General features: G+C 37.6%; 1 protein-coding gene across 9 annotated transcripts in view; it reads right to left on the minus strand.

Annotated features, from left to right (window-relative positions):
* DYRK1A (dual specificity tyrosine phosphorylation regulated kinase 1A) overlaps window positions 1–15,900 on the minus strand; it is a 147,866-nt gene that overhangs the window by 12,720 nt on the left and 119,246 nt on the right. For all 9 annotated transcript variants that reach the window (XM_042954398.1, XM_042954390.1, XM_042954394.1 and 6 more), the window contains 4 exons: window positions 14,446–14,593; window positions 10,010–10,296; window positions 7,333–7,479; window positions 5,151–5,291 (listed from right to left, as the gene is read on the minus strand). In XM_042954398.1, coding sequence (XP_042810332.1) covers window positions 5,151–5,291; window positions 7,333–7,479; window positions 10,010–10,296; window positions 14,446–14,593 — 723 coding nt within the window. The remainder of the gene's footprint in view (window positions 1–5,150; window positions 5,292–7,332; window positions 7,480–10,009; window positions 10,297–14,445; window positions 14,594–15,900) is intronic.

Consider the following 15,900-nt stretch of genomic DNA (forward strand, 5'->3'; position numbering starts at 1 on the left):
AACGGCACACAGGACATTCACAAGGTGAGATTACCTGCTATATTCTAAAACAAGTCTCAATGAATTTCACTTAAAGGAGTGAAATCATGTTTTCTGACCCATGATGCTACTGAATTAGAAATCAGCTAACAATAAGATACCTAGAAAATCCTCAAATATTTTGAAATTATATAACAACATTCTAAATAACAATGAGTAAAAAGAAATCACAAGGGAAATTAGAAATGTTTCAAAATCAATGAGACTTAAAATATATCAAAAGTTGCTGCATGCAGCTAAAGCAATAGTTAGAGGGACATTTATACCATTAAATGCTATGAGAAGAAAGTTTTAAATGAATGATCTAAGGTTCCACCTTCAGAAGCTAGAAAAAGCAAATTTAGCCTAAAGTAAGGAGAAGAAAAAGAAATAACAGAGAAAAGCACCAGTGAAATAGAAACAAGACGAAGCAACAGTAAAAACAAAAGACTGGTTGCTTGAAAAGACTGGCAAATTTGACAACCACTAGCAAGAGTAATGGGAAAAAGGAGAAAACAGGAATGACCGATGTTAGGAATACAAGAGAGACTGTATCACTACAGATCCTCTAGAAACTACAAAGATAATAATGAAATATTATGGGTCATTTTATGCTGACAAAGCCAACAACTTAGATGAGGACAAATTGCTTGAAATCCATACCTACCAAAATGGACTCAAAAAAGAAACTCCAAATAGCCATATATTTACCAAAAAATGTGAGCTACAATTAATAACCTTCTAACAAAGAACATCTCCAGTCCTGATAGCTTCATCGATGAACTCTATTAAACATTTACAAAAGAAATAATGCCAATCTTATACAAACTCTTTCAGAAAAATCAAGAAAGAATACTTCCCCAATAGTTTTATGAGACCAGCAGAATCCTGGGATCAAAACCTAATGAAGGCATTATATTAAAATTTTAGACAAATATTCCTACCAATGTAGACTAGCAAACTGAACCCAGCAATACGTAGGAAGTGTGGTTTATCATAGGTTGAGCTTAATATTCTAAGAGTTATTGATGTATTTTACCACATAACAGGGAAAAAACCATATGATCATCTCTACAGGTGCAGAAAGCATGTGACAACATCCAAAACCCACTCATGATTTAGAAAAACAAACAAGCAAGACACTTCTCTAAAAACACAGGAAACTACTCCTTCAACCCGACAGAGCTACAAGACACATACACAACGAGCACCATACTTAAATAGGTATGCTTTCCCACAAGATTGAGAACACGGGGAGATGTTCGTTCTCACCAAAACTACTCAATATACGGAGGTCCTAGTCAGTACGATAAAACAAGAAAAATAAATAAAGGCATACAGATTGAAAGAATAAAACTGTTCATTTGTGGAGGATGTGAGTAAGTAGAAAGCCCTACAGAATCTAAAAACAAAAAACTACAACAAATAGGTACATGTAGCACGATCTTAGGATACGAGTTAATATACAAACTCAATTCTATTTCCACATATTTTCAATGAGAAAAGTAGAAAACAATACTTTAAAAATGACATTTTAATGACATTTAACGATACTTTAAAAATTGTATGAAAAAATCAGAAATTAAATAAAACGAACTAAAAATATGTGTGAAACTTCTGCACTAAACCCCACAAAATGTTGTTGAGAAGAATGAAAGACTAAATAAATGGATAAACCATGATCACAGACTGAAGACACAATACTGTTAAGATGTCCATTCTCCTGGATGGACCCTTAATGCAATCCAAACAGAAACTCTAGCAAGATTTTTTTTTTTTTTTTTTTTTTTTACAGACTTATAAGCTGATTCTAAAATCTCTACATAAATAAAAAGGACCTGGGGAACAGGGAGGGGAAAAAAAAAATTAAAACGGAAGAAAAGATGCTGGTGAATTTACACTACCTGCATTGGGGACTTCCCACACGGTATGCAACCAGCACTGTCGTACTGGTTCAAGGACTGATAAAGCAACGTAACAGAACAGGGTGCAAATACAAGCCCGCACAAAAAAGAACAATAACCGAATAAAAGCACCCAGATTGACGGGCAAAGGCAACTATCCAACAAACGATGCTGTAACTCTAAGGCAGGCATCTGGGGGGTGTGAACATCAACTCCTACACCTCATTCCATCCTTAAAACTTAATTCGAGATGAACCCCAGGACTAACCATAAAAGCTAGGATCAAAAAATCTTTTAAAAGAAAGCACAGAATACCCTCACAAACTTGAGGAAAGCAAAGATTTCTTCAGATACAAAGCCTTCACTAAAAAAAGTTGACAGATTTGATTTCATTTGAAAATAGTAAAATTTCCCACTCATCAAAAAAACACCACTAAGAAAAGAAATAGTAAACTACAGTCCGGGGAAAAAATATGGACACATGTATGACAAAGCACTTATATTCATTATGTGTAAAACAAAAACAAAAAAACCTCCAACTCAATTAAACAACTCAACAATAAATGAGTAAAAGACTGGAAAGATGGTCACAAAAAAAGCTCTACGAATGCTTAAAAAGCACATACCATTAGTCATGGGGAAATAAATGCAAATGAAACCACTACGTACATTTGCCCATCCGAATGGCTAATTTCAGAAAGAGAGACCACGTCAAATGGGGAGGATGTCATACAACTAGAACCGTCATACTCAGCAGGGATGTAAAATGATGAAAAAATTTGGAGAACTGTATTTTCTCGTGAAGATCAACACACATATACCCTATGACCTGGCAATTCTACCTCCAGGCAATGACCCTAGAGAAATGACAACACATGTGTACAAAAGATTTATGCAATGATGTCCCCAGAACCCTTATTCATAATAGTTCCGAACTGGCAACAATCCAAACGTCCACGGACAGGTACATACAGATAAACTACAACATTTTAATTCGATAGAATACTATGAAGCAGTAAAATGAAATAACTGTTGACACACACAATACGCATGAATTTCCAAAAATGATGTTTGTTAAAGTGAAGGAAACAAAACAGTAAATACTATAGGACTACATTCATATGAATTTTACCTATGAACAGGCAAAAACTAACCTAGGACGAGAGAAATCAGCAAGTAGGGGTGGGATGACAAAGGGTCACAACAATATTGTTATCTTATTCTAGCTAGTGGTTATATTATTGTATCTAAACTATACTTCAACAAATCAGCATCTTAATTCTTCATCCACTTTCCCCACCAAAAAAACATACACATAGTATAGATATCATTACTAGGCAGCTAAAAGGGGCTCTGGACACATAGGTGAGAAATTACCAGTAAAAATAAAATCACTGAGAAAATAAACAGTACAAAGATACCCAACGATTGCACACGCAATGAGTTTATACTTCTGGTTAAACTCCCTAGTGCAGCCTTCATAAAGTAATCATTTGGTTCTGGATTTGAGTTTTTGGTTGGTGCAAAATTTACCTATGTCCGAAGACAAATACTTATTTTATACTTCAAGTTTCTTAAATGAGTTGCTAATTGCAACTAAGGGAAATTTCATAAAACCTATAGTTAAGTAAGAGGTATTAAATACAGGTTAAGATACTTCCAATTTTAAGAAGGGAAAAGATTTATCTACTCTTTTCTGAAATGCCCCCCCCCCCATAATTTTGTTAAAAAGTAATTATAGCTCAGTTGGGGAGAAATGATAGGTTTCGGCCCATAGTAGCTTCACTGTGGTTTTATAAGGCAGAGATGTGCATGGGATGGGATGAACGTTTTCTTTAGAAAAAAAGAAAAAACTGGCGGAAAAAAAACAACAAAAAACAAAAAGATTCCAAACGGAGAAAGCAGTAGCCGCCTGTACTGCGGAGAGAGAAAACACGAAGGAGGTTTCATACCCTCCAACTCTATTTCAGATCGACTGGCTGGAGCTACCCTGAAGGCTGGTGAAGCTAAGGATTCCCACCCAGGCTGTGCTCTGGGTTCAAGGGGAAAGGGGCCATGACTGAGCTCGCTCCGTGGACAAAGGCAGAAGGATTCAGGATGCTTGTGTGGTGTTTGCCATCCCTTCCTTAGCGGGAGGAGGCTGACTGTGGCTGCCGGATATTGCCCTGCCTAGAGCTCAGAGAATAAGGCAGAGTGCAGTCAGTTACAACCAGGTATGAAAGATACAATTACAGATGTATTTTTAAATCTTCTAAAGAAAATCGTTTGGTATTAAAAGCCTACGTGAAGGTGAATTAAAGCCAAGAACCATCATCTTCAGTTCACTGGAAAGGACACCTGGTGGCAGCATCGCTAAAATGCAAGGGGCAAAATACAAAGTGGCGCGGAAATAAAACGTCCTAAGTGGTAACAACGTGTTTAAACTACAACCCCAAGGTGTCCGGTGCAAAGATCACACACCATCAGGTATTTATACATCACGTTCTTCTTACACCAGAGACAAACTAGATTACAAAACACATGATTATTTTCACATTTATATCAAACAAAAAGGAGATCAGGATGCGAAACTGCCATCGTTCACTCTGTTAAACTGACGCAGTCTAGCGATCTGAAACCAGAAGAAAATTACTACAACAACCTAACATTTTGAAAACCTTAATTGCAAGGGTTTTGGACTGACATCCCTGCCGTCCATGCCACCGAGCTAGGAACCAGAACTGAAATCTGCCGAAGGATTACTGAGTCGGTTGATGTTCTTGCCACAAATCGCCCAAGTCAAAAACTCTTTCCTCCCGTCGGAACGAATTGTTTTGAAAAAGCCGTTTACTGCAATCCTGACCTCTACTGCCCACAGCTGCAGTACTGTTTACTGTGACGTCGTTATATACACTCACTGTGACAGACAGAGGTTGAACTTTCGGATTCTACTGCTGAAATGAGGCACGCTGATTTGATCAGCTGTGTCACACGGCAGACATACAGTTTCCAACATGAAGCCTTAACTCTGCCCATTAAACACACACTCGTCCATACAGACAGTTCAGGGCAAACTATACCCAACTTTTGAAGAAAGCAGACGCCTAGGTTATTAATGAAATTGTTAACGGAGACACTGATTTCAAAATATAAAGTGAGCTACCAACAGCTGCTGTGAAATAAGTAACACAGGCTAAATAAATATACATATAAAAATATAAATAAATAAATCAAGTTTCCCTATTTTACCCGTTTTCCATCTTTGGTCTTCTTTAAGTTCCAAGTGCCATCTGGCAACTTCTCAAAGAACTTTCTTGCTTTTGGTGCTTGGTCAAGAATGTGAGCAGGTGGAATACTCAGAACTTCCACTATTTTATTCATCTGATCTACCTGTATTAAAAATAAAAACAAAAACGCCTGTAACTTCTACTGTAGTACATCCTGCTTCTCCTCACCAGTTCATTCGTTCATCCATAAATTTTATTTTATTTTTTTTACTTTTTTTTGTAACGTTTTATTCATTTTTGAGACAGAGAAAGACAGAGCATGAACAGGGGAGGGTCAGAGAGAGAGGGAGACACAGAATCCGAAGCAGGCTCCAGGCTCTGAGCTGTCAGCACAGAGCCCAACACGGGGCTCGAACCCACAGACCGTGAGATCATGACCGGAGCCGAAGTTGGATGCTCAACCGACTGAGCCACCCAGGCGCCCCTCATCCATAAATTTTAAACAGAGCATCTTGCGCGTGTCCTCTTAGGCATTGAGCACACGATAATGAACAAAAGAGACACAGTCCCTGCCCTCCTGGAGCCCACCATTCCACACAGGGCAGGACAGACAATTAAACAAATGAACACGTAAAATCAAATAACCATCCAAAAAAAAAAAATCCCACAGGCTTAATAAAGTGTGGACCAAATAAAGTATATTTTTAAGTGCAGGTTCATTCACTCAAATACCAAGTGTCTCCTATATGCTAGAAGCCATGCTCAGTAGAACATAGCAGTAAACAAAACAGATAAAAAAAAATCCCTGCCAAAAAGTTCATACGATAGGGGAAGAGATCGCTAATGAACAAACACATAATGAAATACATTAGGTCAGACGACGACGAAGAACCATGAGGAAATTCAAAGATGGAGGGTGAGAAGGGGCACTGCAACCGAAAGCAGGGTGTCACCAAGAAGACGGTATGACAGCAAAGACCCAGGCAGGGAGGGAAGGAGCCACGCGCTCCCTGGGGAAAGGGCATTTCAGGCATGGAGAAGCACTGATGCAAAGGCCTTAGTACCATGGGCCTGTGGCTCCTGTTTCCAAGGGACCACAGAGTAAGGCTGCGTGCTGGCCCAGAGAGAGCGAGGGGAGGCAAGGTCGCAGAGAGAGCGCAGGAGTCACAGGGAATGGGGGATTCTTTGAACCACTCAAAGAACTTGGCTCTTACGATGGGTGAGGTGGAAGCCACTGAAGTTTCACATGATTTAATAAAATACGGTTAATTGTATCTCATTATGTTTTAGTTAGAATTAATACAATTGAATTTAATACCGTGTAAGCTCATGAGAAAGATCCTGATTTACAGGATAATATTAAGGATAACAAAACAATACCAAACACACACTATGCCAGTTACTGCCCAGGACTAGCTCACTACTCCTGTAGTTCAAGTGAATTAAAAGGATGGAAGGGACACGTTTCCGACGCCATATTAAGAGTTGTATAACCCTGTGTAAGTCATGGTCTTTCTTTTCTTATTTATAAATGCATGGACTGATCAAGATCTGTAATGGTTAACTTTTCTTCAAAACACAAAAAAAACCCACAAGGTTTTAAAGCCAATGGAAGTCCAATTCCTCTGACTACAAGAGAGCATGGCCTCTCCCATGCCCTCCTAGGCACTGCCTCTGACTTTTCAACACCTTCTGAGAACAGACCGGAAACCCATGAATTAAAAGAATTACATATAGCCTGTAGCTCTAAAATCCTATAATCGTAATTCACCCTAAATTACTCGGATCAAGGCTGCCAGCCATCACTTCTTAAATTCTAAATCGTACCTCAAAATTTACAGCAATGTTGACACCGTTTTCATAGTGGCCCTCGTGCCTTTGTTACCTTTTTCTGTTATATTATACTTAAAATCTGTAACATTTAAACCAAAATGCGTAACATTTTCTAATCTAACTTATTGTTTTCCTTATTAGCAGATGAAAAGATCTCACTTCCCATCTCAAAATCCTAAACTCACCATTATAATAATTGAAAAACTTTTTAAATGAACAATATAAATTCAAAACTGACCCAACATTTGAATATTTAACTTGATTATAAGCAGACGTCTTTTCCTAAAAAAAATTTTAAGATTACACAAAGATTAAAAACAAAAGGAAATTATGAAAACAGAAACAGAATTTAGAAAGCAATCATCATATACCTCATTGGCTCCACTGAACAGAGGTTCTCCAGTGTGCATTTCAACCAAAATACACCCAAGGGACCACATGTCGATAGCAAGGTCATAAGGCATTCCCAGTAGCACCTCTGGAGACCGATAAAAGCGACTCTGAATATACTGGTATATCTGAAATATATTGCAATATCATATTAATTCCAACATAAGTTTTGTTTCATTGTGCTCAACACTGAATTAAGAACATTTATCTGGTATCAACAGAAAAAACAATTGCCTAACTCCTAAGCTGGGGTTCCATTTACTGATTTCACCTTTATGCTACAAGTATCACTTAAACAAACATTTCAAGAGAGTGGTTAATCACACTGTGAAATGCAAAACATACAATTCAAGCCCTTTCGTTTAGTCCAATCCTAACCGGCAATCAAGATACACCTTAAAACAATTATGTTTTGTTAGAAAAAAGACATTATTGAGAATAGGGTCTCCCTATTAATTATTCTTTCCTGCCATGGATAGCACTTGGTTTACCACTAATTTAAGGACTAAACTGTATTTTAATTAACCTACAGAATGTATTTCGGCATCAAGTCAAATAAACTCAGTACAATGTAAATGAAAATTCAGACATCTATTACTGTACTGGTTTCACAGATGTATCTGAGAAACACCCCCATATAAAATTCAACCGGAGGTCATTCCTGATCAATCACTTCTTCTGCCCTGTCCTCCTCCACCTCCATTTGAGAATTCTTAGGGGAAAAAATCTTGAAATGGATAATTTTCAATGAAGTAATCTGAGAATGTCTCTAGAGACCAATTCATTTTCAGCCATCATAAATTTGTATTTAGAAACATCAGGAAAGCAAACAAAAAGAGAAAAGAAACAAACAAAATCCTCCTAACTAAAGCTTTTCACGCTTAACAGTCCAATTAGGTGGCCAGCGGTGTGGTGCTTTCTCACGGATGCTTTTGTGGCTCCCACCTAAAACTCTAGCTGAGTCTCCAAAAAACAATTTGATGCCCCATAAGCAGATCAACCCCAAACCTAAGGCCTTGTCAGAATGAAGAAAGTGAAATTCAAAGGGAGAGGTAAGAACTATTACGTTTCCAAGTTTGTGGAGGGCCAACAGCATCGGTAAGCCCCAACGACTCCCTACATCTCAAAGGTCTCATTTCCCAGCTTCCGTCTGTCACTCGTCTATTTGGTTTGGTCGAAGCAGCGGCTGGGTCATCTACAAGGTTGTGCACCCAAATCCCCTGCAACACGCCTACCCGGCCACCTTCTGAGACGGAACCAGTAAGGGCAGGGCAGGGCCACTGGGTGTGCGTCTCAGAAAGGATCTCTCGCTCTCACCTGACACGCTCACACAGTTTAAACCTCACGGAGCTAAAGGGATAGTTGTCTCAATTTGGCCGGAGAGGCACAGTAGTGTTTGATATTAGATCACAACATAGGATTTAGGTTTAAAAGGTGAGGGCGTAGAAATTTTCCAAATCTAAATCTATTCAAATGACGTTCAAGATGGGCATGTATTTCCCATTCACAATATACTTAATCCCCATCAACAACTACGCACATCTCTTGATTTTCAGAGGCATCTGAAACCCCAAACTTTGCTTCCCACTCCCCTAAATCTCAATCGGTGATCTACAGAACACTGCTACCGGAAGACAAGTTGTAGAAAGTAACAAAAAGCCTGATAGTCCTGTTAACTGGCTATGAACCTCCACGATTAAATTAACCAGCCATGCTTAAAACACAAAGAGACTGTGCAACAGAAAAGTTGCACAGGATAAGAAATCCAATTGGGAAAAACAAAAAGCGGAAAGCCAACATGAAATAGTATCTGAAAGTCAGTTGTGGCCTTTCCTTTTTTCCCCCCGCTAAGAAGTGCAGTTTCAATACTTTCAAGTAAATAGGAACAGTGTCTGAAGTGAGTAAAACATCATCAAATGGGGATCTGACTTCCTTTCAAGAAGAGAGCAACCTATCACTCCTATTCTATATGCAAAACCCGCTGTTAAGGGTAGCTTTCATTAACGCTAGAAAGAATAGCAGGAAAAATCTTTCTTCCATCAGCTAAATCTAAATCCATTTATTGCTATAGACAGGTCTGTCTTCAGCAGTCTGAGAAAAACCAGTTTGGACATGTGTCAGAATGTATACAGGGCAAAAAAGATTTAAACTTATTTATCAACACAAGTATACTAACCAACTGTGTAATTTCTATACAAGATCACCATGTGTAATGTAAAATTACCTGTATTTTTCTTAACTTACCAGTTTTTGGAGAAACACATTTATCTTGATCTTTAGAGAAACATTTCATAGCAAGGATTCAATGCTCTAGTATTGGAATAGCCCCAAATTTATACTAAAACCTCTACTTGGAAAATACACAGATCCACGTAATATTTAATTCGCTCATCTCCTATTCTCTCTTTTAGGCACACAGGTCATTTTTTAAACCCCATTTTAAAAAACCAATACCTTCTCATTCAAAACCTAACTATTTGCATTTTAAGAGATACTTCCCCAAAATAGGTTTCAACACAATGTGATTCAAGCAGCACATTTTAAAGATAACCATCCTGTGATTACCTCTGAATTGTATACACATTAATAACATCTCAAATATCTACCTACACTTTTACCTAATTCTACTTTAATACACAAGTCCTGAAATATACTTACCCTCTGCCCCAACTGACAGGAACTGCCAAAGTCAACGATCTTGATTGCACTGCGTTTGGGGTTACAAAGAAGGATATTCTCAGGTTTTAGGTCACAGTGAATGATACTAAGTTCTGGAGTCGCGAGGAAAAGCAGTGCAGTGCACATCTGTTGTGCAAACTTTCGTGTTAGGTTCAAAGAGACACCTCGAAAATTGGTGTTCCTCAACAAGTCATAGAGGTTGTAGGACAGCATTTCAAAAACTAAACAGAGATGGTTTCGAAACATAAAGTGGCGCTTCAAATGCACTGAAAGAGGAAGAAAAAGTTTCATTTTAAATTATATATACCAATAAGATGAGAATAATGCATGCACGAACTCTCAAACAGTCTAACAACATTTCCACGTCAAATGTAGAGTGAAAACCAAGTTAGAACTTGGGAGATCGGCGTTCTGCACTAACAGCACATTCTGTAACCAGTCAGGAATATCTAGATTGTTCACCTGCTAATTAAACAGGTGTCGTGCCTGCCAATCAGCAATATAACGTGAGAAGTATCACCAAAATGCTTAGTTTAAAAAAAAAAAAAAAAGAAATCAGGTCTGAAAACACACATAGCAAACTGACAAACAATACTGAGAATACTTCAGTGACTTTCTGCTCCCTTCTGTGAGAAAGTATTTTTTACTCCCTGAGAGCCCAACCTCGCAACTTCATATAAAGCCCCACCCACTGGGATCTCCAGGTTGTGACCATGCTGCTGTAGGCGGCTGTCAGGCTCTGATATATATCCATATTCCGCTTTGCTCAGCCTTGGATCTCACTAGTAATTTCCTGTAACAATTGTCAAAGGAAGGCACAGATCTTTTTTCTTTTAGGCAAATACAACAAGTATGTGAAAAGCATGCTTTACAAGAGTTCATAATCAAGGCATTTGATTTATGTTCATCAAACCGGTACATGGGATATCTTGTGCACAACTGAAGGTTTGGGAAAACTTGAAAATAAAGCTCAATCATAAGAAGAAATTGTAAGCAGGCTCATGAATGAGAAAAAAGAGTATAGAAGCCATTATATGCGATCAGTGTTGACCTCTAAAAAGGCTTAATACACACTAAATTGCTTCAAAGATTGTGCTTTTAGTATTAACACTGACTGCACATCAGATGAGGTCATTCAATAAAGTGCTGCCCTTCACTATAAAATTCTTATATATACCAAGCTGAACACTTGTTACTCAACTGGAATGACATAAAACAACCATCTGTCAAGGTTACCTTCATTTTGGTCTCTTGGTTTCATAAAAAAAACAGGTTTCTCTACAGATCTATCTGGAGTAACTATGATGGTATTCAATCTCTGGTCCCCAAAAATGGGGGATACATTGTGTGCTCCTGAATGGCCTCCCCAGGAGCAGGGCCCGTCAACACTGGTTTCACATCATTCTTGATACAAACAATCCAAAGCTGGGATAAATAATACAAATGCTAAACGGCTCTATAGGAGTCTACAGTACAACTCAACACTCTGAAAATAAAAAGAATCCTTAAAGGTTACATAAGAATGTATAACATCTGGGGCTCCTGGGTGGCTCGGTCGGTTAAACGTCCGACTTCGGCTCAGGTCACCATCTCCCTGTTAGTGGGTTCGAGCCCCACATCAGGTTCTGTGCTGACAGCTCAGAGCCTGGAGCCTCTTTTGAATTCTCTGTCTCCCTCTTTCTAACCCTCCTCTGCTTGCTCTCGCTCTCTCTCTCTCTCTCTCTCAGTAATAATAAAAAAACATTAAGAAAAATTAAAAAAAAAAAAAAGAATGTATAATATCTGCTCTTAATCAGTGAAGTGCATAGGTTTAATACTATAAACAGAGCTCCACGGGCAAGAAGACACCCCAGCAACTTGGTCAAGAGTTTTAATTTGATGAAGCAGTAGCCACAAAAAGAATGTAGAAAGTAACTGATGTCAAAATTCCAGTGTAATTACAAAAATTCCTTTAAGAAACTCTGTGATTACAAAGTTCTTCGAATGGAAGATCAAGCCACTTGGTTCCACCTGACTTCCCAATTCATTACTCATTTACTAACTACAATGGGCTGAGCACTAAAGACATTGTCAAAGAAAGCTCAAACACAAGTATATTTATGTATCTTTTTCACCGAACTTTGGGGATACAGTTGTGTTATCTTTTTAACTGAACTTTGTTGAGGGTCAGCAAGACTTTGTTCTAAACCTAAAGTGAATTTTAACTAGACCCATGACAGATACCAAATAATCCACGTGAGCAATTATGCTGCACGGTAAAGAAGACTTTTTTTTTTTTTTAAGTCTCAAAGACCTAGGACTACAAACTATTAGAATAAACTATTCTTATCAATTACTTCAAAACAAAAAGAAGTTACTGACATCACAAAAGAGCAATATGACTTTGAGACATCTTAAATTTTAAGTATCAATTCTCCTGGCAGGGCTATGTCTAATTTTAAAGTTTTTGCTTGTTTTCCAATATAAAGCCTCAGTTTCTTGAGACACTGTGCATTCACCACCTTCCTAAATAAAAACTTAAAAAAAAAAAATGCATCCCAAAAGCATCTATAATAATTAATGCCATTAATAATCATTAAAGTCAGTTTATTAAAAACAAATTGACAGCCATTATTATATACAACTGAATAACTAACATTTATTGAATGCTTACTATAAATTTGCCATGTTTTCTTTCCATAAGACAGAATTCAAATGTAATGCCATCAACATTTTCTCTACTACTTAAGCAAACACTCAAAACACAAAACACAAGAGTGAGGAGGAAGATGTTCACAGATTATAAGTCAAGTATCCTTCAAATGTCCTTCTTGAGCTTCTAAGCCCTTTGAATGAAAACAGGCTCAAATTTACACAAGTTATAACTGACACCGAACAGTAAATGTTCAGTGAGTACGAGAGGTTTTAGGGGCACCTGGGTGGTTCAGTCAGTTAAGCATCCGACTTTGTGGCTCAGGTCATGATCTCACAGATCGTGGGTTGCAGCCCCGCATCAGGCTCTGTGCCGACAGCTCAGAGCCTGGAGCCTGCTTCGGATTCTGTGTCTCTGTCGCTCTGTCTCTCTGTCTCTCTCTCTCTCTGTCTCTGTCTCTCTCCCCCTCCCCCACTTGTGTTTCTCTCTCTCTCTCAAAAATAAACAAAAAAAAAAAAAAAAAAAAAAAAAGGAAAAGGTTTTAAATAGACATGTTATTACTATGGATTATATCAGGTTTTCTCTACAGAGAAGAAATTAAGAAAAATTAATAATATTAAGGTCATTTTACTGTAACACTAGGGAATGAAGGCAGTTTCATAAAGGAAATCTGATCTTGGTATCTGAACCTTACATCTTTAAACATTCATTTTTTGTTTCCACCATTTTGGGCACACTAAAGAATCATAATGCCCACTTATTCATAAAAAGATATTTGTTAAATAAAATTTAACCTCATGTTTATCAAGTCAGGCCAGCATTTCTGGAAATGAGTTGCTATGTATACATGCCTAGAGAAACTTCTATAGTTAGTTGATCCTAAGGTCTCAATCTTAAAACTTGATGGTATTTTATATTTACTCTTGGTAGCAATTTGTTTCTTGGCACATAGAATAATGGGATCTTACAATCCTTGGCATCTTAGATTTGACTGAGAACAGTATTAAACAAGGTATATTCAATGTTGTTGGGCCCATATATCAACTGACTTCACTATTTTCAGAATTTTTCTCTTTTTTGTTTTCAGGAAAAACACTGTAAGACAAGGAAACAAACACAGGGTCTAGATTCCAGCAGAGGTAGCTTCAGATGCTAGCTGCAGAGCCCCTGGGATCCTGGGTATGTTACACTTTGTAAACACAGTCTATAATCTAAGGACCCCACCGCTTTCCTTACAGGACTACTCTATTACAGATGATGGAAGAAAAGCACAAGGAATATGATAGGAGTTCAAGAAATAGTGGCTATTACCTCTTTTCTGTTGTAATAAGTCTTAACAGCATCTAATGCTGTCAAACTGACAAACAGCCTGAGGAGGAGTCTGAGAATGAGTCTCAGACATTCCAAAACTAGTTCTATTATTGTAATATATTTGGCTTACTTCTGATTTCTGAGGGTAGGAGAAACAGTTAAAGTTGCTAAAAAGAGGACCCCTGGATAAAGTGCATCATTACAGCAAACAAATGGCACTAGTAAGTTGCAAAACATGATACTATTCTTGTGTTTCTAAATTATACACCACGAGGAATGCACATTCCCCAAGATTTAGAATATTACTGCCAGATCGAGTAACCGACAAAAATCTATGCCCTCCAACAGAAATAAACAGTTGAATTTTTAACCTATCACTTTAAAAATTAACATATTCTCATTCAAAAACAACCATGAACTCAAACTTCTGGCCCATGTGAGGGCACATGGCTTTGTGTGCCTGTTTGTTTACCTATGTAGTATTTCATTTCAGTGTCATGTTTGTTCATGAGCTCAAGAAGTCGCACTTCTATCTGGGCTTGATTCAGAAAAGCCTTCTTGTTCTTTATTATTTTAATGGCAACCCATTCTTGCTCCACACGATCATATGCTTTTACAACCTAAAAGAGAAAAAAGATAAATAATTCTCTACTAATGGCAACAACTGCACAACATTCTACATTTAACTTTAATTGTATATTTACCTAATTCTCATTCTTCTCATCTCCCTAAGATGAGGTCCTGTTTGTTTCCATTCAGTCTCATCCATTTACTACTTTACAGTCAACTTTAAGTCAATCTTTTCTGTTACATTTCTTTTGTATCCTTACAGTATTTCTAAATATCCACAATACTGCCTTAACAAAAGCTAGATTTCTCCAGAAACAAATTTACATCATGACAAGTGCTTTGCTTTTTTACCTTTTTTACTAAATGACACTATAAAACAATTCTCCTAACCTCTTAATGGGAGAAAAACCTGGTTTAAATCTCAAGTATATGTGTAAATTATTTTTTTTTTAAAGTTTTTTTAATGTTTATTTATTTTTGAGAGAGAGTACGCATGAGTGGTGGAGAGGCAGACAGAGAGGAAGACAGAGAATCTGAAGCAGGCTCCACGCTGTCAGAGCAAAGCCCAAAGTGGGGTTCAAACTCACAAACTGTTGAGATCATGACCTGGGCCAACGTTGGACACTCAACTGACTGAGCCACCCAGGCACCCCTCAGGTAAAATATTTAAAATAAGGTTCTGAGTCATTTGAAAAATGCAGAAAGCTTCCCAACCTTAAGTTAGACTTTCACAAACACGGGTATATAACAAAAGAATAGGTTTACTTTAAAAAAATAAATCTAATACAAATTACTCAGAAAGTTCCATGATATAAGGTAAAAGCCACAATTAGTGGATTTTGATAGTTTTAAAGTAGGAATCAATGCTAAGGAAAGTGGAGTGTTCATAAGCAAATCACCATGTACACCTCTCATCTTAATTTTACTCACTTAAAAGGAGTTTCACATTATTAACAAAGAGAGTTACATAAAAATTAGGAAATCAGGGCACCTGGGTGGCTTAGTCAGAAACATCCAACTCTTGATTTTGGCTCAGGTCATGATCTCACGATTTGTGTGAGATCAAGCCCCAAGTCGGGCTCTGGGCCAACAGGGTTGAGCCTGCTTGGGATTCTCTCTTTTCCTCTCTCCTTGCCCCTCCCCCATTCACGTACTATCTCTTTCGCACACACACAAAATAAACATTTAAAAAACTCAGGAAATCAATACATTGATAAAAGAGAACTATCCACAAATCAGAAAGAGCCATCTGATTAAATGTTAATTTATATTTATAATACATACAATCTGAATAGGCAAGAGTTTTTATACATTTTCTAGCATATTCAGAAAGCCTGGAGATAGATGTAGGTAGAAC

The sequence above is a fragment of the Panthera leo genome, chromosome C2, assembly GCF_018350215.1.
Source record: "Panthera leo isolate Ple1 chromosome C2, P.leo_Ple1_pat1.1, whole genome shotgun sequence".
Classification (NCBI taxonomy): domain Eukaryota; kingdom Metazoa; phylum Chordata; class Mammalia; order Carnivora; family Felidae; genus Panthera; species Panthera leo.